The sequence below is a fragment of the Numida meleagris genome, chromosome 16 (genome assembly GCF_002078875.1).
Source record: "Numida meleagris isolate 19003 breed g44 Domestic line chromosome 16, NumMel1.0, whole genome shotgun sequence".
In the NCBI taxonomy this organism is placed as follows: domain Eukaryota; kingdom Metazoa; phylum Chordata; class Aves; order Galliformes; family Numididae; genus Numida; species Numida meleagris.
Genome location: NC_034424.1, coordinates 8,105,224 through 8,131,839, shown reverse-complemented (window position 1 = coordinate 8,131,839; position 26,616 = coordinate 8,105,224). Strand labels below are relative to the sequence as shown.

General features: G+C 52.9%; 4 protein-coding genes across 7 annotated transcripts; 2 read left to right on the top strand and 2 right to left on the bottom strand.

Annotated features, from left to right (window-relative positions):
- PHF19 (PHD finger protein 19) lies at positions 831 to 8,309 on the top strand. 3 transcript variants are annotated; one of them, XM_021413951.1, is made up of 15 exons: positions 831 to 1,049; positions 2,500 to 2,655; positions 3,026 to 3,107; positions 3,204 to 3,299; positions 3,386 to 3,486; positions 3,560 to 3,708; positions 3,928 to 4,023; positions 4,129 to 4,197; positions 4,806 to 4,926; positions 5,054 to 5,121; positions 5,221 to 5,385; positions 5,479 to 5,566; positions 5,692 to 5,777; positions 5,854 to 5,949; positions 6,036 to 8,309. In XM_021413951.1, the coding sequence occupies exons 2-15, from the start codon at positions 2,509 to 2,511 to the stop codon at positions 6,385 to 6,387; spliced, it is 1,716 nt and encodes a 571-aa protein (XP_021269626.1). In that variant the 5' UTR covers positions 831 to 1,049; positions 2,500 to 2,508; the 3' UTR covers positions 6,388 to 8,309. The 3 variants fall into 3 exon arrangements, with proteins under 3 accessions (XP_021269626.1, XP_021269624.1, XP_021269625.1); XM_021413949.1 differs by having other exon boundaries at positions 906 to 1,117; XM_021413950.1 differs by lacking the exon at positions 831 to 1,049 and adding an exon at positions 1,597 to 1,657.
- CUTA (cutA divalent cation tolerance homolog) lies at positions 8,701 to 15,787 on the bottom strand. 2 transcript variants are annotated; one of them, XM_021413954.1, is made up of 6 exons: positions 15,097 to 15,779; positions 12,923 to 13,071; positions 10,645 to 10,704; positions 10,010 to 10,055; positions 9,778 to 9,827; positions 8,701 to 9,337 (listed from the first exon to the last, which is right to left on the bottom strand). In XM_021413954.1, the coding sequence occupies exons 1-6, from the start codon at positions 15,172 to 15,174 to the stop codon at positions 9,235 to 9,237; spliced, it is 486 nt and encodes a 161-aa protein (XP_021269629.1). In that variant the 5' UTR covers positions 15,175 to 15,779; the 3' UTR covers positions 8,701 to 9,234. The 2 variants fall into 2 exon arrangements, with proteins under 2 accessions (XP_021269629.1, XP_021269630.1); XM_021413955.1 differs by lacking the exon at positions 10,645 to 10,704 and having other exon boundaries at positions 15,097 to 15,787.
- On the top strand, positions 15,973 to 22,946 carry PSMD5 (proteasome 26S subunit, non-ATPase 5). The gene is made up of 10 exons (XM_021413952.1): positions 15,973 to 16,178; positions 16,302 to 16,446; positions 16,964 to 17,077; positions 17,552 to 17,680; positions 18,145 to 18,254; positions 18,700 to 18,842; positions 19,394 to 19,585; positions 20,430 to 20,539; positions 20,641 to 20,781; positions 21,253 to 22,946. The coding sequence occupies exons 1-10, from the start codon at positions 16,006 to 16,008 to the stop codon at positions 21,508 to 21,510; spliced, it is 1,515 nt and encodes a 504-aa protein (XP_021269627.1). The 5' UTR covers positions 15,973 to 16,005; the 3' UTR covers positions 21,511 to 22,946.
- LOC110406886 (putative UDP-GlcNAc:betaGal beta-1,3-N-acetylglucosaminyltransferase LOC100288842) lies at positions 23,398 to 26,390 on the bottom strand. The gene has a single exon (XM_021413953.1). The coding sequence runs from the start codon at positions 24,959 to 24,961 to the stop codon at positions 23,789 to 23,791; it is 1,173 nt and encodes a 390-aa protein (XP_021269628.1). The 5' UTR covers positions 24,962 to 26,390; the 3' UTR covers positions 23,398 to 23,788.

Sequence of the window (26,616 nt, the reverse complement as noted above, 5' to 3'; positions counted from 1 at the left end):
CAGGGGCTGCACTGGAAATGCAACGACAGCAAAAGACCTGCACGGCCTGCACGGCCGAGGTCAGCGCTGCTCGAACGAGCCCAGAGGGTGCTGCCACTTTGGGGTGCCCCCATTGGTGACATTGTCCCCTCTCGTGAACGGGGCTTGAGCATCGCCCAGAGCCTGGCTGACCTCTCACATCACCTGCACCTCCACAGCCAATGACCCCGGTGCTGCAGACACAACCACAACGGTTGAGGAGGAGCACAGAGAGCGCTGCTGGGACACCCAGACCGGCTGCTTGTGGGCCAGAGCAGAGCACTGAAGTGCAGGGACGAGAGCAGCGGTGTTTGCCCGCAGGCAGAGCTCTGCTGCAGGAGTTATTTTAATCCCGTGGTGACTCACGGCTGCACGCTGTGACTCACTGCAGGGCTCGGCCGCGGGGCGCCTGGAAGATGTGTCAGGTTCTCTGTGCAGGACGGGGCTGCAGGCAGCGGGAGGGAGCTGCCAGTTTTTGGGTGCCTATAGCTCTGCAAACACGGCCTGGCCTTGGGGAATTGGGAGCAGGCACAGCATGGCTCAGTACGGCTCAGCATGGCACGGCATGGCACGGCTCAGCATGGCACAGCGTGGTCCCTGACACCCACAGGGGCAACCCAGGACTATCCGGACCATTCCTTTGGATTATTGGGACCATTTCCAGACCTCTCAGGAAATCCCACGCTGGGTTTTTGGTGCTGTGCTGCAGATGCTGCATTTGCTGCTGGCACGGCTGCCGGAGCGCTCCCATCCGGGAGCTCTGAAATGCGATGAATCACCCCAAAATGCAATGATTCACCCTGAAACCTGGACTTTGCCCCCCTCCCCCCACCCCCGTTCTCTGCTCTCGCTCCCCTCCGAGGCAGTTGGTGGCCGCGGTGCCGCTGCCGGCCCCACGTGTTTCTGAGCCCGCGCAGAGCTGCCCGCCCGCTGCGCAGCGCGATGCCAGCGGCTCTGGGAGGCTCCGGTGCGCAAAAAGAAACAACAAAACTCCTTCGAAGAGGACAGAATTCCGCAGCGGTCTCCGAGAGGTGACTTAGCACCGCACAATGCGCTCCGATGCGCCGGGAGCGGCTCCGCGTGCTCTGCTTCCACGCAGGTGCGGGACGAACGGCGGCGCGGGGCAGCGGAACGCACGGAGCGCGCGGCTCTGACCCCGGCGGCTTCGCTGCCGCCCGAGCAGGCCCGGAAACGTTTCTTTTTTGGCAGCGCTCTCTCGCAAACAGCAAATCCTGCAGCTCCGTCTTGGCACCGCCCGGAGCGCTTTTGCACCGACGGATTTTTTTTTTTTTTTTTTTTTTTCTTCTGTTTGGATTCGGAGAAAAGCGACCCCCGGTTCCCGGAATCCCGGCGGGCGGCAGCGCGGGGCCGTTCCCTGGCGCGGGGCCGGGCGGCGCTTGGGGCACCCCGGGCCGTTCCGCGCCGTTCCGCGCCGCGCCGCTCGGAGCCCCGGGAGGCGGCCCCGCGCTAATTGCATAAGCGGGACGTCAATGCCCGCGGGAAGCGCGGGAAGATGGCGCCCCGCGCCCTGCCCCCGCCGCGCGCCGCCGCGCCCCGCTGCTGCCCCGGCGGCCCCCGGGCGGGCGGGCGCTGACCCGGCCCCGGCGGCGGCAGAGCGGCGGCGGAGCGGCGCCGAGCGGTAAGGGCGGAGCGGAGCTGAGCGGGACGGCGCGGCGCGGCGGGGCGGGAGGCGCCCGGGGCGGCGGGGCCGGGCGGGACGGGACGGGACGGACCGGCGCCGCAGCGCCTTTGAATGAACCAATGGCGGAGGGTCTCGCTGCTGCGGGGCCGCCCGCGGAGCTCCCGCCCGGCAGGTGCCGCCGCTCCCGGTGCCCGTGGGGTCCCGGTGCCGGCGGGGTCCCGGAGCGGCGCCGCGGGCTGCGAGAGACGCGGTTCCCCGAGCGGTCCCCGCAGCGCTCGGGACGCGGTGTGGCTGCGCCCGCCGCCGTTTTCGTAACCTCCCGGCGCGGCGGCGCTGAGCTCCGCGCGGTGACGTGCGGCTCTGCCCGGAGCGTTTGGCTCCGTCCGGCGGCGCCGCGCTCTCCTCGAGTTGGGCTCCGGCCCCGGGGGGCTCATCCCGGGCAGCGCGGCCGTACGAGCGGCGCCCGGATCGCTTCAACGCGGCGCTGCGGTCCGCGGCGAGAGGGCCCCGCACGGAGCCCCGAGGGGGGAAAGTGACATCGGGGCGGTGCCGGCGGCGGCTGTCAGCAGCCGGGGGGCTCTGTCCCGCGCTCGGAGCGCTCACGGCAGCGAAACGCGGCAGCTCGGTTTCGCTCGCCGCTGCCCGCGCTTCTCCCCGCTCCCCCAGCGGTCCCGTTGGCAAAACCGCAGGAGGAAATCGTCAGCTCGACTTCGCGTTCAGTTTAAAGCTGCCAATGCTGCGAGCATCCGGGCGAACCCCGTGCCTACGGAGCGGGCGCCTCGCTCGGCCCGCGGGCACGTCGCGCTGCTGCTGATGGGCGATCGCCTCCGTCCCCGCAGGCTCTGCTCATGGAGGCCGGGACGCTGAACCCCATCACCCGGGATGTGCACGGGGCTGCCGGGCGCAAGGGCAGCAGCTGCAGGGAGCTGAGCGAGGGGCAGTACGTGCTGTGCCGCTGGACCGATGGGCTGTACTACCTGGGGAAGATCAAAAGGGTAAAGAGGGCGTCGGGAAGGGTACATGGGCGCCCCAAAGGGTGAGAAGGCGTCCAGATGGTTAAGGCGGGCATCTAGAAGGGTAAAGCTGGCACACAGAAGGGTAATGAGGGAATTCAGAAGGGTAAGAGGGCGTCCAAAGTGCAGCTGGTGCAGGTGCCGTTCCCTGGGTCAGCTCGCAGCGTGCTGGCCTGCGCTGTGAAGTGGCTGTGGTCTTTGGAGTGTTTGGGATTGATGTCCTAGCTGGGTATCCGCCATAGAACCTGCCTTCCTGCAGCTCTGAGAGATGGGGAAGATGGCACTGGGGAAAGAGGAGAGTGTGGGCAATGGGAGCAGGCACTCACTGGTTCTGTGTGCTCTGTCCCTGCAGGTGAGCGGCTCCAAGCAGAGCTGCCTGGTGACGTTTGAGGACAACTCCAAGTACTGGGTCCTCTGGAAGGACATCCAGCATGGTGAGTGCCGCCCCGTCGTGCTCTGCTCACTGCTCCCTGGGAGCCCAGGCTCCCAGGCTGCGCTGCGGGGCCGTCACCGCTGTCCCCATCCTGCAGCCGGCGTCCCCGGGGAGGAGCCCAAGTGCAACATCTGCCTGGGGAAGACATCGGGGCCCAGGAACGAAATCCTCATCTGCGGGAAGTGCGGGCTGGGTGAGTGCGGGCGCGTGGCTCTGGGTCCTGCTGCATCCCACGTGTGTCCCGCCAGCTCGGTGATGCTGACCCCAAGACTCCCGTAGGTTACCACCAGCAGTGCCATGTCCCGGTGGCGAGCAGCGGTGAGGGCCCTCTGGGGACGCCGTGGTTCTGCCGCCGCTGCATCTTCGCCCTGGCCGTGCGGGTGAGTGGGGCTGCGGGGGGCTGCGGTGAGGGGTGCAGTCTCAGCACTGACCTTGTCCCGCTGGCTCCCGCAGAAGGGGGGTGCCCTGAAGAAGGGAGCCATCGCCAAGACGCTGCAAGCCGTCAAGATGGTGCTGTCCTACAACCCCGACCTGCTGGAGTGGGACTCTCCGCACCGCACCAACCAGCAGCAGTGCTACTGCTACTGCGGGGGCCCTGGCGAGTAAGCACTGCCTGCTGGGGGGCTGTCCCGCACCCTTCCATGGGCGTTTTTCCTCCAAGAGAGAGGCTCTGCTTGCAGGGCCATTCTCTGGGGCTGGCAGCTTTGCTGCCCGCTCTGCCCTGCGCTGTCTGCATGCAGCTCCGTGCAAGTGAGGTTTCATGTCCCTGGCTGGGGCTGCTCACACTGTCCTCCCCAGCAGTGGCTTCTCTCCATCCCCAGGTGGTACCTGAAGATGCTGCAGTGCTACCGCTGCCGGCAGTGGTTCCACGAAGCGTGCACCCAGTGCCTCAGCGACCCCATGATGTTTGGGGACCGGTACGTCCCCATGTTCCGTGGGTCCCAGCTGCATCTCCGCACCAGGGCAGGTGCTGCATCCTTGTGGGGTGGTCCCTTATGCTCTCCATTCCCACTGTTTTCCAGGTTCTATGTGTTTTTCTGCTCTGTGTGCAACCAGGGACCTGAGTACATCAAGCGCCTGCCCCTGCGATGGTGAGAAACGGCCGCGGCCCCGTTGTGCTGTGCCGGGTCCACGCTGGGCTCGTGGGGCACCAGCGTGCTGTGCTGTGCTGCCAGGGAGCCAAAGCACACCTTCGCCAGGAGATAATGCAAAAAGCAATTGGAGAATGAGCCATCAAGTTTTGAGATTAAATACAAGTTTGTGTGGTACTTTATAGTGCACCTTGATGATCTGAAAGCGCTTTGTGAAATATCCTAACAGTGCTAGCTGCACTGGGGGTGTTGCGCAGAGCAGCACTGGGTGCAGGAGAAGGGAAATCCTGCAGGACATGTTGCTTGGTTTTCACTTTTGGAGATGCAAGTGTGAAGTCCCACAGGAGAGACTGTTTTGTAAACGGTCTGCATGTGAGTAAGAGCCATCCTGCTCCTGTACTTGACACTAGTGAGAGCACGTAGCTGGAGGTTATTAAAAAGCTGCAATAGTGGGTGTCTGTCCTGGCACTGGCACATCCTCGGGCTCTCACACTCAGGGCTGCTTTGGGCTCCCGAGGCACAGAGCTGCTGTCCTTGCTCTGTGCCCTGGGCTGGCATTGCCAACAGTGGGCTGCTCACTGACCCGCTGGCCTTGGTCGCTCCTGCAGGGTGGACGTGGTCCATCTCGCCCTGTACAACCTGGGCGTGCAGAGCAAGAAGAAGTACTTCGACTTCGAGGAGATCCTGGCCTTTGTGAACCACCACTGGGACCCTCTGCAGCTCGGGAAGGTAAAGCCTGCAGGTGTTGGGTGTGAGGGGTCAGAGCCTCAGGGGCACAGGGGGCAGGAGACCAGAAGGGGAAGGGGACAGGGTGGCCGTCCTGCTCCGAGGAGCTCAGGCTCGTGTCTCCCTACAGCTGACCAGCACCCCTGTGTCTGAGCGTGGCCCCCATCTGCTCAACGCCCTCAACAGCTACAAGAGCAGGTGAGCGCTGGGTGCAGCTGGGAACAGAACAGCGCATGGAGTGCTCCTGCCCCCCGGGGTCCATTCCTCCCCCCAGGCTGAAGGCTCCTTCCTGCCCAGGTTTCTCTGTGGGAAGGAGATCAAGAAGAAGAAATGCATCTTCCGCCTGCGGATCCGCGTCCCGCCGAACCCCCCCAGCAAGGTGCTGCCAGAGAAGGCCCCGGGCGACAGCGGCTCTTGTGAGCTGAAGAGGAAAGGGAAGAGCAGATACGTGCACAAGGACAGGTGAGTGCTGCGCAACCACAAAGACAGGTGAGCGCTGCACAGCACCGTTCTGCAGCCCCAGCCCTGTATCTCGCCCTACATCTCGCCTTGCAGCCTGCTCCCGCGGCAGCTCCAGCAGCAGAAGCAGCGTGCGGTGCGGCGGAAGAGGGCCAAGTTCCTGCTGGAGGACGCCATCCCCAGCGTGAGTCCCTAGGGCCCTAGTCCCCTGGGCTGTGGGGTGGCCATGGGGGGAGGGAGCGTGGCGGTGGCCGGGCTGAGGGTTCTGAGCCGCCGTGCAGTGTTGAGGCGCTGGTTTTCGTGGTGCAGAGCGACTTCACCTCCGCCTGGAGCACCAACCACCACCTGGCCAGCATCTTTGACTTCACACTGGATGAGATTCAGAGCCTGAAGAGGTGAGTGCTGCCCAGCCGCGGTGCTGGGGGAGCTCTGAGGTGCGGGGCCGCGGGGCCGACGCTGCCTCCATCCCAGCGCCAGCTCGGGGCAGACCTTCCTCTCCGACGTGGACTCCACGGATGCTGCCAGCACCTCAGGCTCAGCCACCACCAGCCTGTCCTGCGAGTCCAGGTGAGGGCTGTGCCCCCCTCACCCCCTTCCTGAGGGGCTTCTCTCTCCCCTCACAGCACCCTGTCGCCTCTCTCCCTGTCCTGCAGCCGGAGGACGGTGGGCAGCCGTAAGCGCAAGCAGACAGTCCTGACCCCCCCCTCGGTGCGGCCCAAGCGTGGCGGAGGGGCGGCGGGCGGGCAGGTGGCGGCGGGCAGCCCCCGGGGCAGCGAGGCGGCCTGTGGGCCTGAGCGGCCGGACGACGGCATCGACAGCCACACCTTCGAGAGCATCAGCGAAGACGACTCGTCGCTCTCGCACCTCAAGTCGTCCATCAGCAGCTACTTCGGGGCGGCGGGGCGGCTGGTGTGCGGGGAGAAGTACCAGGTGCTGGCGCGGCGCGTGACGCTCGAGGGCAAAGTGCAGTACCTGGTGGAGTGGGAAGGGACCACCCCCTACTGAGCCCACATCCCAGTGGTCCCATCACCTCTCCTGGAGCTGACAGCGGAGCCCTTGGGTGCAGCCAGGCCTTGGTGCAGCAGAGGAGGAAGAGGAGGAGGATGCCCTGTGCTCAGCACCCCGGCTGCCTGGAGCTGTGAGGGGTGGACCCCTTCAGCCTTTTTATTGTATTCCTTTGACAACTGTTATTTTATTGGCCACGTACATGCAGCGCTGTCCTGCTTCGGCCTTTGGTCACACCAGAGGCACCGGAGGAGTGGGGCAGCTCAGGCCCCTCCTGGAGCACAGGGGCTGTGTGAGCTCTGCGTGGGATCAGCCCGCGGTCACCACGTCCGGGCCTGCAGCAGCGGCCTCGCAGGGACCCAGTGCTAAAGCACCACCGCTGTCCCTCTGTGGAGCCCAATGGCTCATCCCTACACCATAGAAAATGGCAGGTGACGCCGAAGCCCTTGCATGGGGTTTTCCTTCTCATGCCAAACCCTTTCATCGGAGGAATGTGATTTCCTCTGAAGGGAGGACACCCTATGAATCGCTCAGACCCCATCCCAGGGCCTGGATGTGCTGCGTTCCCCATCCCAACCATCGCCTCTTGGCACAGCTCAGCCAAACACACGCACGTGCCTTAAACCACAGCGGGCACAGCCCGGACTGGCCTTCATTCCCGCAGGGATGCCCATCCTGCAGTGCCAAACCAGCCAAGAAACCAAAAAGGCAGCGGGGTGCTCCCCCGACCCGCAGCGCTGCGCCTGCTGCGGTCATGCTGCCGCTTCACCGTGGCTTTCTATACCGAAGGAGAACGAGCACCCCTTTTTGTCTAAAGCAATAGTGTCACTTTGTTCAGGAGCAAACTTCTTTGAAAACAAATTCTACTCTCAGATGTACTCGTTAGGTTTTTTTCTAAGATGTGCTGATGTGTATGTGTGCTGCTCTCCCCCACCCCCCGGCTGCGTGGGGCTGAGCCGCGTGCTGCAGCAGCATCGTTCCTCTGCGTGTTCGTGGTCTGCCAGCCGGGGGGTGAACGGAAAAAGCTGTTTTATTGCAGAAGTACTGAAATGATTCACCCTGTCAAAGTACAGCGAGGTGTGGGGAGCAAGGCAGCGTGCTGCCTCGTGTCATGTGAAGGTGAAAATCTATCGGTGTGAGAGAGCAGATTGCAAACAGAACCCTTAAAGCTTCGTCCTGGAGAACAACCCCACTGCTGCGGTGAGGCGGTGGGACACGCAGTGCGGGTGCTGCTCACGTGGGCCAGGTGTGAGCTGCAACACCCCGAGCATTGGGTGCAGCAAGGCAAAGCCCTGCAGTGCCTTCACGCTGTGCCACCGGGGCTGTGCACTGGCGCTTGTGCTCGGTGCAGAGCTGTGTGCTGAGCTCCATCCAGCTGCAGCCATGGCGCAGTTTGCATCCATTCATCTGAATGGAGCTGCCTCCAAGAGGCCCCAGCGTTTTGGGAGAGGTTGCTGCCAGGACCCCACCACGCCTGGTGCCGGTCCCCCCATCCTGCCCATGTTGGTCGCCAGGGGAGCACCACGTATTTCCTTTCATGAGTGCCTATGGAGCCCAGGTGACTCCCAGTTGCTGCCTGGGGAGCTGGGGGCTGTCAGGAGCTGTGCCCAGACCGAGCAGGGTTATCCCCATGGGATGTGCCTGGGGGACGTGGGTGACCCCAGCTCAGCAGCTCCCTCCTCCTCCTCCTCTCCCTCTCCTCTCCTCCCGGCCTATTGCAGAGAACTGAATGTGGAGCCTTTAAAAGTATTTTTGTTTCAGAATATATTTTGCATTAGTTGTAATAGATATTATAATGACTCTGTGCACCTTCTAAAGATTTATGGTTTCAGGCTGCTGCTTGTAATAACCAACTCTTGTTATATCCGAGTTGTAATTAATATGTCTGATGTACAATTAAAAAGACTTTTTTTCTTTTTTTTTTTTTTTTAACAACACTGGCTCTTTGTGGTACCGGGGTTTGGGCAGCTGAGGGGTCAATGTGTGGCCCTGGGCAGCACCCCATGCCTGGGTCATGCTCCAGGGAAATGCTGCTGCCAAGCATGGGGGTGGCAGGAGGATGCGAACAGCCACGCATGGGCACAGCCTGGTGACTGTTCTCCCTGTTACCTTGTTTCCTGCAACTGGGAGCCCTCCTCGTGCTACCTCTGAGTGCTGCTGGGGCCACACCAGCCCTTGGGCACAGCTCAGTGCGTGCACTGCATCCCCACTGCCTGCGACAGACATCGACAAAGCCCTGCCAGGACCCTCCTGCCCTGCCAGGACCCTCCTGCCCTGCTCTTTGCACCCACGCGCTGCAATGACTCGCGAGGCTGCAGGTAGGAAATGCTCTGGTTTATTCCTTTCCCAGCCACACAATGGATTTATTTTGTAGCTTACATCCAATTACGCAACACGAGCACCTTTTTCTAAGGCTCAGCTTGGTCTGGGTAGAAAGCAGCGGGGCTATGCCCTGTTGGCTCCTGGGTCCCCGAATGGGGTTGCTTTGCCCAGCTCAGCCCAGCTGACAGGCAGGGCTCTTGCTGGGGCTCAGCCGGTGCCACGTGTGTGAGTGGCACATGCTGCACCATGCCCAGGTGATGCAGGGCAGTGCTGCGAGCACCTCCAGGCAGCAGCAGCCCTGTGGTGCCATTCCCCGCCCCAGTGCTGCCTCCAGCTTGGTGGTGCTGCAAGGCCAGGCCAGGGAGGGGACGTCTCAAGATCAAGCAAAATTCCCCATCCCAAACTCCTTTGCTGTAGCACATGCCTGGGGACGTGAGCTGCTCCCCCGTGTCACTGTGCACAGACGCCAGCAGAGCTTGTCTCATCGCGTCTCCTTGAGAGCAGGGTGGTTTCTGGGCTGTTCATTCAATCCCGCGGGACATTTTCTCCGATCCACTTGAGATAGAGGGGGTTTCCTTGGTCGATAGGCAGGCTGATGACTTCGGGGATTTCAAAGGGATGGATGGATCTAAAGTGGAAACAGACACAGCGGCTCAGTGCCACGGCCTCATCCCGCGGCACGAACAGGCTGGCGGTGCAGGAAGCAGTGCGGTGCGTGGGCCCTGCCCCAGGAGATCCCCCCTGACTTCAAAGCACTCTGTGCCACGTGGGAATTTTGCTTTGAGTTTGGGGTTTACCACAGCCGCCAGCTGTGCTCAGCGCTCAGCATGTGGGGTGGACAGGAAATCTGCAGATGGGGGGGGACCTGCAGACCCTGAAGCTCTCCCTGTCCCGGGAGCCTGATGTTCCCAGCAGCCTGCTCCCAGCTGGTGAGGTGCTGGAGCTTTTCTGGCTCTCAGGGTATACCCAGCAGTGCCTGGAACCCTCCTGGGTAGGACTGGGCTCAAGGAGACCCAAAGACTGAGCATGAGATGGCCACATACCACAGATAGGAAACCCCATGCTCACCTGACGTAGTTGGACAATTCGCTTATTTTGGACGTCCTTGTTTTTACTAACTGCAGAGAGTAAAGAAAAAAGAGTAAAGGGAGGGAACAATCCTGAAGGCACAGCTCCACTGCACCTGGCCACACACCACTGCCATGACCCCAGGGTTACCTAGGGTCAGTGCCACCCTGCAGCCTCGTTCAGCTTGGGCTCTGGGTTGGGGATTGCTGTGCCACAGGGAATTGTCACTTACCAGCAGGATTTCAGTGGATTCTTCCAGTTCCCCTTTCCAGAAATACCTATATTTAAAAAGAAAGAATCATCAGCACATCCAGCTATGGCTACAGCCTCACTGACCTCGCCGGCGCTCGGTGCCCCCACTTGGTGCTCCCTGCATGTGGCTGTTCCTCTATGAAGCGGTGCTGGAGGAGCATCACTGGCCCTAAATGCCCATGACCCAACACTTGGGGCTCTCAGACCGGGGCCACCCTTGCTGTGCCAGGTCTGAGGGAGCTGAGGGCAGCAAGGCAGGGTGAGGTGAGCACTGGGGGTACCATGGGGCTCTGCCCGCTCTGAATGAGGCAGGAAAACAGTTCCTAAAAGGAGCACCGTGCAGTGAGATGCTGAGCACAGCACCACACTTTTTTCACCTCTTTCCCTGCAGGAGAGGAGCTCTACTTCTTGTGAGTCAGATATGACCTTTCAAAGCAGAAACGCTGCCAGAAGGCCACAGTGATTTCATCTGCATGCAGGGTCCCCATGCAAGGAGCCACCTGGAGTCTCACGGTGTCCGCTGTGCCGGGCGGGGAGGAGGAGCAGATGGAGCAGGTGGGCTGTGCAGCTCAGGCCCGGCCCCCTCCTCCTTTGGGGTACAGCAGCCCAACTTACAAGGCCGAGCTCTTGGGCAGGATGTTCACGTAGGCAGCCAGCTTCTTGTCCATGATGCCCCTGGGTGAGAGAGTAGGGGGTCAGTGCTGCTCGGCTCACTGCAGCTCACAGAGACGTCCGTCGTGCTGCCTCGTGCAGCAGATAGGAGACATGGACTGGGGCTAATTATTATCCTGGGGAAGCAAAGTGATCTCCAGCTGGGGCTGCTCTGGCTCAGGTCTTCCTGGCCTGGGGCTGGAACTGTCCCTAAAGCCACCCCAATCCCCAGCAGCAGGGAGCTGTCCCCACGGACAAGTCGGAGGAGCCGTGGCCTGGAGGCCAGCTGTGCTAGGAAGCTGTGCGCCCTGGCCACGTGCAGCTCGAGTCACTTAATGCTTGTAAAACATCTTGAGTTAATTCGCAGCCCAACAAACGGCAGCAGCACGAATGGAGATCTCCCCACTGTGCTCATCGTGTAGGACACATGGCACAAATCACTTTGTTTTCCCATCTGCAACTTCCAAGCCACTTGAGTGCCGGAGCCTTGTCGACACCTTCTAATCGCTTCTGCTTTGCCCCAGCAAACTGTGACCCTGGCCAACATCCTGCACTTTGTTCTGGCAAACTGGGTGGAACCGGGCGGCCACCATAGTAACAGCAATCACTGTGAGATGCTGAACGTGGGCTGCACAGAACATCTGCATAGTAGATGGAATCTTTGGGTTGGGTACTTAATGTGTGTTTCTTTGTCCCTGCCGCCCTAAACAATAGGCTCTGAAGGGAGATGGATGAAATATTAATAAGCAGAAAAGCCAAGGAAATGATGCACACAGGCCCAAGGCAGAAGGAGCTTGTGGGGCTGCCCAGGTGTTGAATGAGTTCTGTGGGATGCAGCCACCCAACAGCAGGAACAGGCAGAGGCCACATCTCTGGGTGGGCCTTGGGTTTCCTCTGAGGGTTTTAAGTTATCTCTTAGAGATGGCGCAAACCTGTTTCCACAAACCCTGATCTCCTTTTCCTCAGAAACAGCAGAACATTTCCCTGCAGCCTGATCCTTTAGACAGCTCCTTTGAGCAACATAAAGGAAGAGCGCACATGACAGCTCCAGGAAGAAGGTGGGTGGGAAAATAAATGCAGGAGCCCTGTGTCATCCTTCACAACCATTGCTCATTCATCCAAATTCCTGGAAAAATTACTCCACCAGTAAAAATGCAACCAAAGTACACAGATCTCAGCAACAGAGAATGATTTACTTCCTCTCCATTCCTTGCAAGATAAGGAACAAAGTGTGGAAAACATTTGCAAAGCTGTTGAGATGAAGTGTTTTCAGGAACAGAGCGATCTTTTCACCAGCCATGTACAGTTGTTCTTTTTTTCAGGAGACATCCAGTGGCACAGATATTATTCTACTTGAATTTCTTCATACAGTTGAAGTATTTAAGGTGACACAAAATCCCTTTCAGTAGCCGGTCAGCTCCTGAATGGCTGCTTGGGAATGCTCTGCTCTTACAGAGGACAGGGAGAGTTTTTGGCAAGCAGGAGCATAGCAGGAAAAACAGCTCAGAGGAGGTGTTGCAGGAAACTTAATGGTCCATCATAAACATTTCCCCAGTCAACAGTTTCTCTGCTTTGAACAAACCACCTATTGAGTCAGAGACTGACGGATATGTGGAAAAAACTGCATGCAAAACATCATGCAATGTATCTCATACATTGAAAGAGAAAAAAAATATCAAGGTAAAGCCCTCCTTCCTCAAAGTTTGCTTGGTGAGCAGGGTGCGGGCTTTGGGTGTACCTCACAAATGCCTGTTCTGTGTTTTCTGTGGACCACTTCATTTGTATTTGTTTTTATGTTAGTGCACTGTGCTGTGTCCCTCCCCATGAACACTTCTCAGGGAATTTGTTACTGTGCTGCTCAGAGAAGGACTATGGCATGTCAGAGGATGTGGGGTTGGGTCTTAATCCAGCTGAGGATGCAGAGATTTAGGGCCATGGCTTTAATGGATCTTAAAAATGAACAGCAGTGGAATAAATTGGGAATTGGCTTGATGTATTACTGTGGCATTGGCTTCAGAGGTAATTGTCAGCTTGCTTTTAGAGAGCACAGCTCTTGGTACGTGGACCTGCCATACAGGGAGAGAATGAGTATGGGAGAACAGGAGCACTTTTGGGCAGAAGTGTCAAAGCGCTGACCCAGCAGAGAAGTGCAGCTCCTCTCCAGGGACAAGGAATGGCTTTATTTTGAGAAAAGCCATTTCCAAAGAATTGAAGGAGACAAGCAGGGGAAGCTTCTCAGTACCTTGCAATATCCTTGGCAGTCTGCTCGTTGAGGCAGTTGATGAAGACGATGGAGTGGGTCCCAGAGACATAGCTGCCAGTGATGGCGGAGTGCAGCTGGAGAGCGAGGCTTCTCAGCAAGGGGTACATCAGCAGAGACAGCATCATCACCTGCAGTGCAACACAGGAGTGCTGGTTGAAGGTAAAATGTTGCATTTTCTAAAAACAAGCATTTATCTTAATCTTATCTCTGGCTCAAAAGAGCTCTCCAGTCTTCTTTCAACATTACAGCAATCCTCGCTGTAATTTAAGTGAAAACATGCGCATGAAGAGATTTATTCCCCCGCAATGGGGCCAACCTAATGCTGTGCCAAGTTGCCTCTGTTCAGCTGTTTCTGTTGCAAACAGGAGCACCCAGGACACATCCTGCAGCCAAGTGGGGATGGAGCCCCTGCCTCCCCAGGGATGTGGCTGGAGGAGAGCGGCATCTCCAGGAGGGGCTCTGGACAACACATTCTGTGCAGGCCCTGCAGAGCTTTAGTCCTTTTCTGCAAGTTCTTTTCTGCATTCTGCTGACAGATGTTTTGCTGTGCACCCAGCCTGTGACAAAGACCTTGCAGAGCAGGCATGGGAGGACAGGATTGAAACACAGTTTTTAAGTTCATTTCATCTTAATTATCTGATAAGAACGGTACAGTCAAAATCTATCTGTTCAGGCACAGAAATCCTAATTGACACAGCCTGAGTCTGTAGGGCTGCAGCACAGTACTGCTCTCTCCATACACTGGCAGCGGAGTGGCAACAAGTTGTTTTGTTGCACATCCCATTCCTGGCAAGCCCCTTAGCTGCTCTTGGTGATCACACGCCATAAACACAGTCACACAGAAATGCAATCCATAAATTATCTCAGCTGGGAATAGCAAGGTTAATTTGGTGTGCTGAGTAATAGCCGAGGGATGGGTGCCTGTGCTGGGGTTGCAGCACTCACTGTCTCTGCACAGCTGCTCTTCTCTTTGTCTCTTGTTTTTTAAGCAAACAGCGTCTGGCCCTTATTCAACGACAGTGACAAAAAGGTTTTTATAAGACTAAGAAGGTACTCCTTTTTTCCTCCTTATTTCCACCCTTCTCTGTCCTCTGAACACCTCCCAGCACATGGCTAACGTCAGATGCGCTCTCTCTTTTTTTATTTTAAAGATTGAATTATAAAAATCTTTTGACACCACAAAGACAGGAACTTTTTTCTGCTGGGGAAATGACTGATGTTCTGTATTAGTTGTCTCCTCTTTTTCAGTCCGTTTGAGGAAATGCTCTGTTATCATGAGGTTTCTCACAATAATTTTTAGAGCTTGTGTTTTTCCCCATGAAGCCATTGAACAAGTGCTGTGCAGCAGATCCCAGAACCTACTCCCACAGCCACAAGCCAGGCTGAGATACGCTGCTGTACCTACTTCTCTGGATTAGAATGTAATCGCGTTCCCTGCTTAGGACAAACTCTGACCTGTTCAGCATGGCAATCATTAATCTCCTTGGAAGATGTATGTGCATGTGACGAGGAAATCCCCGTGAGCACTTGTGGTTAAGTATTAGCATAACAGTGACCACTCCTTTGATTTTTTTGTTGATGTTTTTGTGTTTGTTTGTGTTTGTTTCTGAAAAGAAAGGTGACAGCACAGAAGCGTTGTGTGTGCCAAGGGATGGTACAAAAGAGAAGGGCTGAACCTTCAGGACTCCCACCTGATGAAACAAATAAAGTCATGGCTGCCAAAAAGTTCCACCGAACAAAACTGAACAGCCTGCTGTTCAATTATTTCACTGCAAAGCACTGACTGGCAAAGCGGTAGCTGAGTTTAGAGATGAAGATGTTTGCAAGATTTATTTGTTTTGGCTTTGGCTAGCTATAAACAGCTTTAGGGATTAAAGTCACCTTGTAAGGATTTTTCCTAAACGACTCTGCACGGATGAGGCTCTGTACAAATCAAACAAACACACAACAACCAAACAACAACACAGCTTGTGCCAACCTCCGGGCTTCCTCAGCACAAGTGGAAAAAAAAAAAACCTCTGAATCTTGCTTTGCTCACAGCAGCCCGAGAACACATTTCTCCTGCAGGATCCTTCCCTTCCACATGCTCTGCTGCTCGAGTTGCCCCCAGGAGCCCCTCCGGAGCCATCCCCCCGCTGCCCGCTCCCACTTACCAGCAGCACGGTGCCGCGGCCCGGCCGGGAGCAGCCCTGGGCGGTGGGCAGCGGGCAGCGGGGGCCCAGAGCCTCCATGCCCCGGCTGGGCGAGAGCTGCCTCCCGCTGCCTCCACCTGCTCTGCCTGCGCTGGGCAGGCTGCCCGGGACGGCTGCCCACAGCCAGCCCTGGCTCCTCCTCCTCTGCCCTGCTGCCTGCCCACACAGGGTCGCTGAGGTTGGGAAAGCCCACTGAGACCATCCAGTCCAACCACCCTCCTGCCTGCCCAGCCTTCATCTTCCCACCATTCAGTATTTTTCTCAGACTCTTTGTATGCTTTGGGTGGAAACCACCACAGAGCTGTGAGTGCTGTGATGTGCCGTGGGCCTGAAGCAGTGCTACTCGCTCCACGACTTCAGACACGTGCCAGGTGCCACCCAGCGCGGGCACTGCTCCACTCGGTACCTTCCCTGTCGTCCACAGACTGAAAAAAATGTTTTTGTCTCCATTCTGCACTTCTGACATGTATTTGCTGGGCCGCGGGGTGCTTGGCCCACACAGGCCTGCTCCCCAGAGCGGCACTGCCTGCGAGCACTGCGTGCCCTCGGCAGCATCCATCACCCACCCGAGCTGCTCCACGCGGGGCTGAGCGCGGCAGCCGCCATCACAGACCCCCACCCCGGCCCCGCTAACACACAACCCCGCTCACACCCCCACACCGCCCCTCAGCGGGGGCGGGACAACGCTAGCCCCGCCCCTCGCGCGCTCGCCCAATCGCAGCTCGAGGCGGTAGCGGAGGTCACGAGGGGGCGGGGCGTGGCCGCCATTTTGTTTACGGCGCGGCGGACGCGAAAGGAGCCCTTAGCGACGGGGTGGCGTTGCTAGGGGGCGGCGGCGGCGTTCTCGCGGGGTTTGGCGGCGGCGCCAAGATGGCGGAGGCGGTGGCGGAGCTGCTGGAGCGCGCGGCGCGGCGGGAGGCGCCGCTGGAGGAGCTGCGGGCATTGCGGCTCGCTGTGCAGGCCGTGCCGCCCGCCGCCCTGCGCGCCCGCCTCAGCGACGAGCACCTGGCAGCGCTCTTCACCCTCCTCAGCTCCAGTGAGCGGTGAGCTGCCCGGCCCTGCCACCCCCGCCTCTCGTCGGTGGCTGCGGTGCCGCCTTCTGCTCCCTGCCCCGTCCCCTCCGCGGGGTGCGGGTCTCGCTGAAGGGTTTCTCTCTGTCCGCGCAGGGAGCAGCTGTCCGCCTGCGTTGCCGTCCTGGAGAGGCTTCTGCAGGCCCTGGACCCGCTCTACGTGATCCAGAACCTCCGGGAGGAGCTGCGGAAGGGGCTCTTCCACCCCGACGACTCCGTGAAGATCCTCTCCATATCCCAGGTACGGGCGTGCCGCCGGGACAGTGCTCCGCGTTGGGCTGCGCTCATCCCGCAGGCTCCTGCTCTTACTGCGCAGTACGTCAGTGCATGATGCTTCATGATATCCCTACTAACCGTAATAAACGAAGCTCTCGACGGAGATAACTTGTAACTGAATCTTCTGTTTGTTACGGGCTGTGCTGAGCAGGGCGTTCTAAGCCAGTACTGGCAGCAGGTGCCATAGAACTAAGTGCAGCAACACTGTATTGTTCAGGTCCCTTCCAACATGAGGCATTCTGTGATTCTGTATTTTGGGACGGAGCTCTGGCAGTCTCAGGGCCAGCCTCAGCTATAAGCAGGGCCAGCTTGCTGCAGGCTGCTCAGGGCGTTGGCCTGCTGAGTTCTGAGTGCCTCCCAAAATGGTGATTCACTTTGTGTGGGTGTCTGATCATAGAATCATGGGACTGATCCAGTCCTTATGGGGGGGGAAAAGGTCTGTTTTGGTGTTATTCAGTATCTTTATTTAATTTTACCATTAGGTTGGGAGAATTGTTGAAAATTCAGATGCTGTTAGAGAAATCCTCAACAGTCCTGAACTACTACGGCAGATAATAAGTTGCATTGGTGGAGAGAAAATAGCAGTGGCTAAAGAGGTAAGTGTTGCTTTCTTCTTCCCCCGCAAATGGATGCGGATGCTGCGCAGAATGCTTTTTCTACTGTTATTGAAATGGCAGCCTCTGCTCCTTGTTAATGAAAAAAGAGCTCCTTGTTAATGAAATATTGCCTGGAAGACATTATAATCATGTAAGTGACTTAAGTCCAGAAGTTACTTAGATGTGATTAAAAACATTTCCCCAGAATTGTTTTCTTCCAGTAACTTTTGGTGTTCAAGTGAACTTAGAGGCCCACATTTGATGCCAGAGGCTTGGATCACAGTAACTGTAACTAGCCTTGTCAGCAATACAGTAATTCTCATTGAAAAACGAATGAGAACTACGATTCTTAGACAAGTAGCATGATTTAATGTGTTAGTAAAGAGCACTGAGACTAAATCTGGTCATCCTGGATTTTCTTCCCTTTGTGTTGTTCTTACAGCAAGCAACTGTTGCATTTGTTTTTGTTTACAGGCCATCAAATCTCTCTCAAGAATAGCCCAGACACAAGATGGCTTAGAGGCTTTGTTTGTGAGCAGCTTGTTAAGTGACTTGAAAAATGTCATGGCAACAAATGATGTTGTTCGGTACAGAGTGTATGAGGTAGGAATGGCATCAGTGTTGTCCTTTCAATTATGTGAGTTTTCTTCATGTCTATGTTTTGTCAAGGCAAGAAGGGAGCAGGAGTACAGCACTGCTGTACATAAAGAGCTGTTGAAAACTCAAGTATGGGGAAGAGGCAGTGATGCTGAATAGTGTGTCAGTCTAGATATGCACGGCAAAGGAGGAATAATGCAGTTTAGCCATTTAGAGCTTAATGGGGATGGCAGTTCATTCTTTGAAGAAAAGACAGCATGAAAAGAAACCAGATGTGTGCTGTCAACTTGCAACTCTATATGAGCCTGTTTCAGGCAAGCATTTAGATTAATTATGAGAAGGTTAAACTATATTTAACATATATAGGATTAATCTGTGGGGTTAATCTGCGTTATAAGATGTATTTGGTCGTTACTATGGATTGTTAACATTGCAATGTTGATATAACTTTTTCCTGTGTTTTTATTTAGTTAATTGTTGAGATTTCTTCAGTGTCCGCAGAGTCACTCAATTACTGTGCAAACAGTGGATTAATATCAGACTTAATTGGAGAGTTGACTGGAGATGATGTTCTGGTCAGGTATGTTATAGTGAACTTGAGATTTCCCAGACTGCTAAAATGGTGGTATTTGGTCTTGAAATAACCCTCCTTAAACACACTTGGATTTGTTTCTCATTCAAACCTTTTTACGAAACGCTTTCTTCTTAAACAGCCTTGAATATGAAATTCTGGGTTTGTAACTTTGAGAAACGAGATGAAATTTCCCCAGTATGCTGTGATAGTTGTAATGCTGGGTTGCAGTATAAAAGCACCTCAAATGCTTTCCAGTGACACCTAAAGAAGATAGCTGAGTGAGCTTGAAGCATCAAACAGTTGTGGTTTTGTATGAGTGATTTATTTTTTTTTTGCTGTTGTTGTTTCTTTTTTTTTTAAATATGAGTTTAGAAAAGGTGTATTTTTCTTAATCTCTATATGCTTTAAAGATCAACCGAAGAAAACTAAACAAACTGTTTGTCTGTTACAGAGCTACGTGTATAGAGATGGTGACTTCACTGGCACATACTCCTCATGGACGTCAGTATCTTGCTCAACAAGGAATCATTGATAAAATTTCTAACATCATCATTGGTGCAGAGTCTGATCCTTTCTCAGGCTTCTACTTACCAGGTTACATCATGCATTTCCTATTTCCCATGGTTACCCCTTGCAAGCATTACACGTTAAACTGAGAGGACTGCTAAGCTGTTTCAAAAGCCCTTGAATTTTTTGGATAGTAGAACTCACACTGGATGTGCTCAAAATGCTGAAGAACAGTCTTGATTTATCTCGAGTGGGTAGCAGAGGTGAGATTAGGATGGACTGCAGAGTATGTTTGGAATTTATGCATTACTGCAGGTTTTCTAAGAATTTAAGTGAGAGCAGTTTGATCATGAATCAAGTAGCTGTTAGGAAATGAATACATCACATCGTAGAAAACTTGTTCCCACCAAAATTGTGAAAGAACAGTCCAAGTTGTGGTGCTATTTAGTATATCCTGAAGCTTCCCAAGTACTCGCTTGTTCCTTAGTTCTGTGCTCTTTCTGATGCATTTCACAGTGTTCACATTTAATAACCCCAGTTTGACAGTGAAACAATCTTACTTAATGTGACTTTTGTTCTGACAGAAGCTGTTGTTACTCCCCTCTGAATACTTTTTTCTTGCTGTCTTGTTCTATTAGGATTTATTAAATTTTTTGGAAATCTGGCTGTTGTGGACAGCCCACAGCAGATCTGTGAACGATATCCTGTCTTTCTGGAAAAAGTCTTTGAAATGGCAGAAAGTCATGATCCAACCATGATTGGAGTAGCTGTGGACACGCTGGGAATCCTGGGATCAAGCGTGGAAGGCAAACAGGTTTTACAGAAAGCTAGTTAGTATTATCTTTCTCTTTAATAAAATTTTCCCTGTGTATTATAATATAAAAAAGTGTATTGATAATAGTGTAACAGAGAAGAGTTGAAAAACACATTCAGCAGTCAAGGTTGTCTCTTCAAATAGCTGCAGTGTAGCAGATAAGGTGGTTTTTAATTGCCTTGTCAGGCATGGCAGACTGAAATGTCTAGCAGCTAGAATTCTGGTGTCACAAGTGTTATTGGAGTCACTCTTTTCTAGTGAGCTGCATTATAGAAACCGTCAGTAGGCTTGTAATTTTAGATTCCTTTGTTTCTCCTTATCTCATGGCCTTCTCAGCAGGGTGAGAAAAATGTGAACTATAATGCAATGAGACTTCTTTTTCTCAAAGGCTGCAGTTTTTTTCTTCATATAAAATGGTTCAGATGACTGAAAGTAGGTTCTGTGGTTTTTGGGTTTTTTTTTTTCTTTTGCTGCTAGTCCCGAAGTGAAGAACTTAAGTGAAAAATAAGCATGAGCAGATAGCCATTGTAGAAGGGGATTGGAGATTTCTAATCACAGATGCACTAGGGTCTAAGCTTCTTGAGATGTTTTGGTTATCTGTGACAAATAACTTTGCTTCGGGAAATCTCTGGATAGTCCACAGAATGAACATAAATGCTTTGGGTTCACCCATTGTAGGTCTGTATGAAGCAAAGAGAATCTTACACTGCTTTTGTTACAGTGGATCAAGATATCCTTTCTCAGGCTTTATAGACCGCATCAGCTGGTAGAAGTGTTGTATAATGTAACTAATTAGTAACATTGTACTTTTACTAAGGTCTGCCTGAATTACTCAAGGTACCGTTTTCTTACTTTCAAAGGAAGCAGGTTTCAGAATCTGTTAAACAAAATAGGGCACCAGGCAAAGAATGCGCCCACGGAGCTGCGGCTTCGATGCTTGGATGCTGTTTCATCTCTTCTCTACTTGCCTGTAAGTTTGTGTGCTGGGTTGGTGGGTTTTTGTTTTTTGTGAAGCCCTATTCATAATTCTAACTAAATCTTCTTATCTGTACATTTCTGTGATATGTGCAGCCAGAGCAGCAGACAGAAGACCTTTTAAGAATGACTGAGTCATGGTTCACATCCTTGTCCAGCCAACCACTGGAACTCTTCAGGAGCATCAGTACTCAGCCATTCCCCGATCTCCACTGTGGAGCTTTAAGGGTGTTCACTGTAAGTTTCTTTTATTAAAGATCAGGTTGTGAATTGTATTGCTGTACAGTCTCATGTTTTTCAGTGAAGTCACGAATGGTTGTTGTTGGTTTTCTTTTTTTTTGAAGCCCTGAAGCAGTCAGAAATAATGGCTTTCCCAACGTGTCCCACTTGCATTCACCATTTTAAAAATGTAGCAAATGGGTCATGTCTGCAGTGCTTATTTTATAATTAACTTTAATTCGAAAATATCTTTCTTAAAAAGCCATGCAGTAGGTCACTGCTTTGATAATTCACTTAAAATGGTAGAGAAGCACTGACCTGTACTTGGTTTCCAGTGATAAATACTGTTGTTTGGATGGTAATTGTGTAATTACTGTGTAGAATGAATATCCCATTTAAGTTTTTCCATTCTGTGTTACTGTACAACTGGATTTGGGGTGTTTTTAAAAGTAAGATGACTTTTCCTTCTCTTTTTGTCTTCACGTACAGGCTATTGCAAATCAACCTTGGGCCCAGAAGTTGATGCTCAACAGTCCAGGGTTTGTGGAATACATTGTAGACAGATCTGTGGAACCTGACAAAGCTTCGAAGGATGCCAAGTATGAACTGGTTAAGGCCCTTGTAAACTCTAAAACGATTGTGGAAATCTTTGGAAATCAGTATTACTTGAGGCTTAGGGCTTATTTGCATGAAGGCCCTTATTATGTTAAAGCAGTTTCTACTACAGCTGTGGAAGGAGCAGAATAATGTCACTGATGTTTCAATTCCCCTTCTTACAAACCACGTTACTGAATTAGGTGTTAAGATGTACGATGTAAAAGATTCCCTGCACAGGAGCTGTCTGAGTGTCTCTTTAAAGGAACATGAAGCACTTTGACTCTGTTGGAAATGAGGGTCATGAGAGCAAATCAATACTTAAAGGGCACAATGTAACTTTTCATGGAATCTCATGGCAGAAATTTCCTAAGCACTGTCCTGAGACAAGTAAGTACAGTAAGCATTCTGTTAACTGCTGACTGTGTCTTCTTTTGCTGAAGCTGTCAGTGTTTACTTAAACTGTTGTGAGTTTGGAGTTCTTATCATGTTTTCTTAGTAGATCATAGTACAACTTGGAAAAAAAAAAAAGCCAAAAAAATTGTTGGGGTTTGTAACCTCAGATGCTGCCATAATTTCTCTTTTTTAAAAAAATATTTTTTTTATATCTGCCAAGATTGGCACTTGCATAGAAAATATTCTTTTAGCCAGCCACAGTTCTGTCACAAACTTGGTAAGAATAAACTGGTAACATTCTGTCCACACGAGGGAGTACAAACTGGATTCTCTTCTATGATCAGGTTGCCTGAATTTAAGTCTTGTTTCAATGAGTCCGAAGTGTTGTTTACATTTTATACAGAGGATCACAGAAACAAACACTTAACCCTTAAACAAACAGAAGTAAGCTGATGTATAAAACCAAATTGGAGCTTTGTCTCGTTAGCTGTGGCTTTGGCAGCTTGGTTCCTTTGCTGAAAAGGAGCACCAGCCACAAGTCTGCTTCAGAACCAAATCTTAAACTGTTTACGCTATTTTTATTGAAGATTAATGTTTTAATGTAAGCGTTATTTAAAGAAAAGTACCAATTTTATTTGCCTGAGTTGGAATAAAAGAGGTAAGAACATAAAGTGTTCATGTTTAAGCGCATGAACGGAATTAGAATATAACTGCAGTACTTCATGAGGCTTCATCTTCCTCTGAAGATGATGGATGAGATGAGGTACAGGACAAGCTGGACCACCAGTCCTTCAGTCACCCCTGATGTGTTGGTCCATGAACAAAGATCACAATGTGCTTTATACAGAAGGTTTGCATTAGTTTTGCTGGGGACGTAAATCTGAGTACAAAGTGGAGGGAGCATAATAACATGAAATGATTACTGTGGGGCTTGTTTTCGTGTGTTGTCAGCTGTGCCTCTATGGAAAGTACTTGCCTGGTGTCCTCGCTCTGCCAAGTGAAGTGAGATGATCAATCTAGTCGTGCAGTAACTCTTCTATTGCTTGTTGTACGTTCGGGCTGCAGCAGGGATGATAGCATTGCCTGCCAAAACATTGCTGGCAAGAGAACATTGCTGGCAAGGAACTGAATGGGCTCAGAGAAGCAGGGTAGTTGAGGAAAATCTGTTATGTCTAATAAACTATCTGAATGCAGGTGATCTGCTCTGTTATTTATGATCAAATATGTACAAAAAGTTGTCATCCAACATTATGCTACTTCTCACACCTTCATGCTAGTGTGCATAATAAACATCTGCTGGTGGGAAATGCAGTATGTAATGTCTCCTTTGTGAGCTGAGGGAGCCGCGTGAGCCTCCATGTACAGAAAAACATGAAAGCACTAAAAAGGAAAAGAATGTAGAACTTTGCACTTGTATTGGGGTTGAGCTTGGTTATTCCAGGTGGCTTCTTGTGCTTATGTGAGCTGTATACTAAAATCTCAGTAAAGGAAATCAATATAAACCTTTTCTGCAATTTGTGAGTCACTTCTGTGCACGTCTTCAGCTGTTGCTTACGAAAGCTGCTCTCCGTGTCGAGTCATTAACATCTGTTCTGCATGGTACATGTGCCAAATGTATTAATATACACGGGGGTGCCAAACAAGTATTTGTATGCACGTGCACTTCATTTTGTTGAGCTTGGAGCTCGGATCTTACCCCTTGTTATCCACATCTATTCAGTACACGCCAATGCACTCTTACTGTAGCCAGATGGTTTACATGTTGCTGGTGCTGTATCTTGTGTACAAAGGAAAGCACTCGATGCAGACCATGTTTCTTTGAGCACTCTTTTTTTTATTTGCTTCATACATATGTACAAGGGCACGCAGCTAGAATATATCCAATGCTTTTGCTACTGCAACATGATAACATTAATAATTCATTTGTTGTTGAAGAGAAAAGAGCTAACTTGGAGGGGAAATTACTGAACGTGTGAAGGGTAAGAAAGAAGAAGCGTTGGAAGAAAATACAGGCTTCCTTCACAAAAGTTAAATTTTAATCAGAGAAATGGAAAGCCTCGGTTTTTATTCTATCTAAGTTAAACTGTTTGAACTTATCAATATAGGTCAGAACCCGGCAGGACACCAGGCTGTAGTACGTTTCCAGGAGCGAGCAGTCTTTCCCATCGCTTGTTTCCTTCCAGTCCTTAAATAACTCATCCTCTTTCATGTTGGAAGAGGTAAAAATGAATTTATAGCAGCATCGATTGTAGCTGATGTGCTTCTCTCCGGAAAAGCGAGAGCTGTGAATGGGAGCGATGCCAGCTTTCTTAGCACAGATCCCAACAAAGACATCGGTGGGCACCGAAGTCGGCACCTCCTGGGCAGCCACGTACACCTTGCGCACGACGTCCTGCGCCATGACGAAGGCTCTGCCATCGCAGTAATCCGGGTAAAACTCTTCTGGGTATTGATGGATGGGAACGAAGCCGGGGCTCTGGGGGTCTCTGTCAGGCACCCCTTGATGGATGACCCTCCCGCTGTAGACGTCCTCGAGTTGCGTTAAGCTGAGCAAGTATCCGGCCAGGCTGGGAATGCCGACAAACATTTCCTCGTCTGTCTTAAGAGTAAACCTTGCGTGAGGACAGAATGTCACCACCCACTCCACAATCATCATCATCTTCTGCGTCTGCGCCGCAGGAGAATCGATGAAGCTGCCCTCGATTATATCCCTGTGCTTTTGAGACTCTTCATCAATCTCCAGCTGGGCTTCTGCCGAAGCCGGCTTTCCTAAAGCAAACAAGGTGAGGACAGCGTAACCCCCGGTGTCCGTCACGTTGCCCCACGTCTGCCTGATGGCGTTGCGCCTTGTCCTGTTTCCTGGGCTGCTGCAGACGAGAACAAGCAGAAATATCTCCTGATCGGAGCACGTTGCTGCGCTGCTGACAGCGTAAGACCCGGAGAGGTTGGCCTTCAGCGGGGCCATGTCCAGCTTCCTGGCCCGCTCCCTGATTTCCAGGGTCTTTGCGTCGCTGTAAGAGAGAGGTAATGAGCGCAGGAAGTATTCCTCCAGCAGGTCTGCCCCGAAAAGCAGCATGTGGAACAGCAGGACGTTGAACAGAACGAAGCACCACTGGTGGGTCCGGAGTCTGCACAGCTGGGGAAGAAACACACCTGGGTGCTGAGGATCTTGTGTCGTAGCGCGTCCATAGTACGTTTTATGATGCATTCGGGGAAAATGGAACTGTGCCTTGTAGATCTGTATGTCTATTATAAAGTCTACAGCTTTTTACCTCCTACAAACCTTGTGGTACGCAGGGAGCTCAAGCTGAGGTGGACATTAATGGGCTGAAGGTTAGAGGTCTCATCTCTGTGCATCCACCTGTGGAAATGCTGAGGAATAACTGAATATTTGAACGCTTTCTGCCTGTTTTAGCTTGTTACTGAAGGCATGAGATATTAATGAAGGACCTGTAAGGTCGGTTTGCCTCTTTGGAGAGAGCCTTGTTACTTGATCTGACAGAACCATGGGAGATGGGGTAAGAGGGGAAAGGGGAACTGTTACCCCATAGAACTGGGCTGTATCACTCAGGACCAAGCCCCATCTCTTCCCAGGGTCACTCCTCAGCCCTCCTGCTCCCCATGGTGCTGCTGGCCCAGCTGCTCCCCACCCAGTGCCGGCCCTGAGTTGGCAGGGGACACCTCGCAGCCTCGTGCTGCACCCACACCCCACACCTGGGCACCCACCTGCATGGCCGTGGGCAGCAGCTCCCGGAGCAGCGTCCCCTCGGGCGGCAGCGCCTATCTGGGGCTGCAGGGTTGGGTTACCGCCCCGTACCCGTGCACAGCTTCACCTCTCCTGCTGCTGGGAGGAAAGATGATCCCGAGGCCGATTGTGTTGCAGCTGCACCAAACACAAAGCCAAGTTCTAGCCTTTCCCTCTGTTCTTTGTTGACACTCAGAAGGGGTTTGTGTGATGTCTGCGGGATCTCGGGGCAATGGCAGAGTGCAGCCGCTCTGGGGGCACAGTGGTGCAGCATGGCTGCGTTGTGGAGCTGTGCTATCTCTGCCCACCCCGTGTCACCCACAGTTCTAAAGGACAGCACGTGTTGGTGCTTTGGTGGCACCTGGGGGTCATCCCCGCAACGCCCCAAAACGTGGTGTAGAGCCACAGGCAAAACATGATCTGTTGATTATTATTTAGAATATTTCCTTTGTGGGCAAAGAGAGTCCCACCTTCTCCTGGGGCAGCTGATGCAATTGTGGTAGGAAAAGTGCCCCACCGTGAGCTTCAGGATCGCCCAGACCTTTCCTGGCTGCCCGCTGGGCTCTGGCTTTGACTGGAGTAGACTTGAGTCCCCTTGGTCCTCGCAGAGCTGTGCTTTGAAGCTTGGCAAGCTGTCTGCATGGGAAGTGTCACTTAAATGCGTTCTCCGGAATAAAAAGCTGATGAGGAAATATTTGTCGTGTATAATAATACAGCACTCCAGCCCCAGATACCCGTTCTGAGGAAAAAAAAAATTCCTCCTTTGAAGATGCTCAGTCTCCAGCTAAACTATTTAATAAGCAAATAAACACTGGTATTCGAAACCGCTTCCACTACAAATATTGGCTTTCCCAATTGCGCGTTTTTAAAACAATAATAAGCCCCACATGTGCCTCAGCCCGCTGCAATTACGCGCAGCGTGGTGCCCGCAGTGCTGGAGGCCTTTTGCTCGGCGTGGCGGTGGCAGGGCTAGTTGTGAGCAGCCACGTGTACATCCAAAATACATACAGATTGCTGTTTTCCAACCCGAGCTGCTCCTTATGGCTCGACTGATGAGCTTTATCTGTGTTGAGGGGAAACCCTGCTCCTCATGAGGTTCAAGAGCCTCCAGAAGAGGG

Bases quoted from the DNA above. Each gene is read 5' to 3' on its own strand.
- PSMD5 (XM_021413952.1), top strand. From the start codon at position 16,006: ATGGCGGAGGCGGTGGCGGAGCTGCTGGAGCGCGCGGCGCGGCGGGAG. The intron at 19,586-20,429 runs GTTAGTATTATC...TTACTTTCAAAG, and splicing joins ACAGGTTTTACAGAAAGCTA to GAAGCAGGTTTCAGAATCTG. The intron at 20,540-20,640 runs GTAAGTTTGTGT...TGATATGTGCAG, and splicing joins CATCTCTTCTCTACTTGCCT to CCAGAGCAGCAGACAGAAGA.
- CUTA (XM_021413954.1), bottom strand. From the start codon at position 15,174: ATGGAGGCTCTGGGCCCCCGCTGCCCGCTGCCCACCGCCCAGGGCTGC. The intron at 10,705-12,922 runs GTACTGAGAAGC...TCTCTCACCCAG, and splicing joins ACTGCCAAGGATATTGCAAG to GGGCATCATGGACAAGAAGC. The intron at 9,338-9,777 runs GTGAGCATGGGG...TTTCCACTTTAG, and splicing joins GAATTGTCCAACTACGTCAG to ATCCATCCATCCCTTTGAAA.
- PHF19 (XM_021413951.1), top strand. From the start codon at position 2,509: ATGGAGGCCGGGACGCTGAACCCCATCACCCGGGATGTGCACGGGGCT. The intron at 5,386-5,478 runs GTGAGTGCTGCG...CTCGCCTTGCAG, and splicing joins AGATACGTGCACAAGGACAG to CCTGCTCCCGCGGCAGCTCC. The intron at 5,950-6,035 runs GTGAGGGCTGTG...CCTGTCCTGCAG, and splicing joins AGCCTGTCCTGCGAGTCCAG to CCGGAGGACGGTGGGCAGCC.
- LOC110406886 (XM_021413953.1), bottom strand. From the start codon at position 24,961: ATGCATCATAAAACGTACTATGGACGCGCTACGACACAAGATCCTCAG.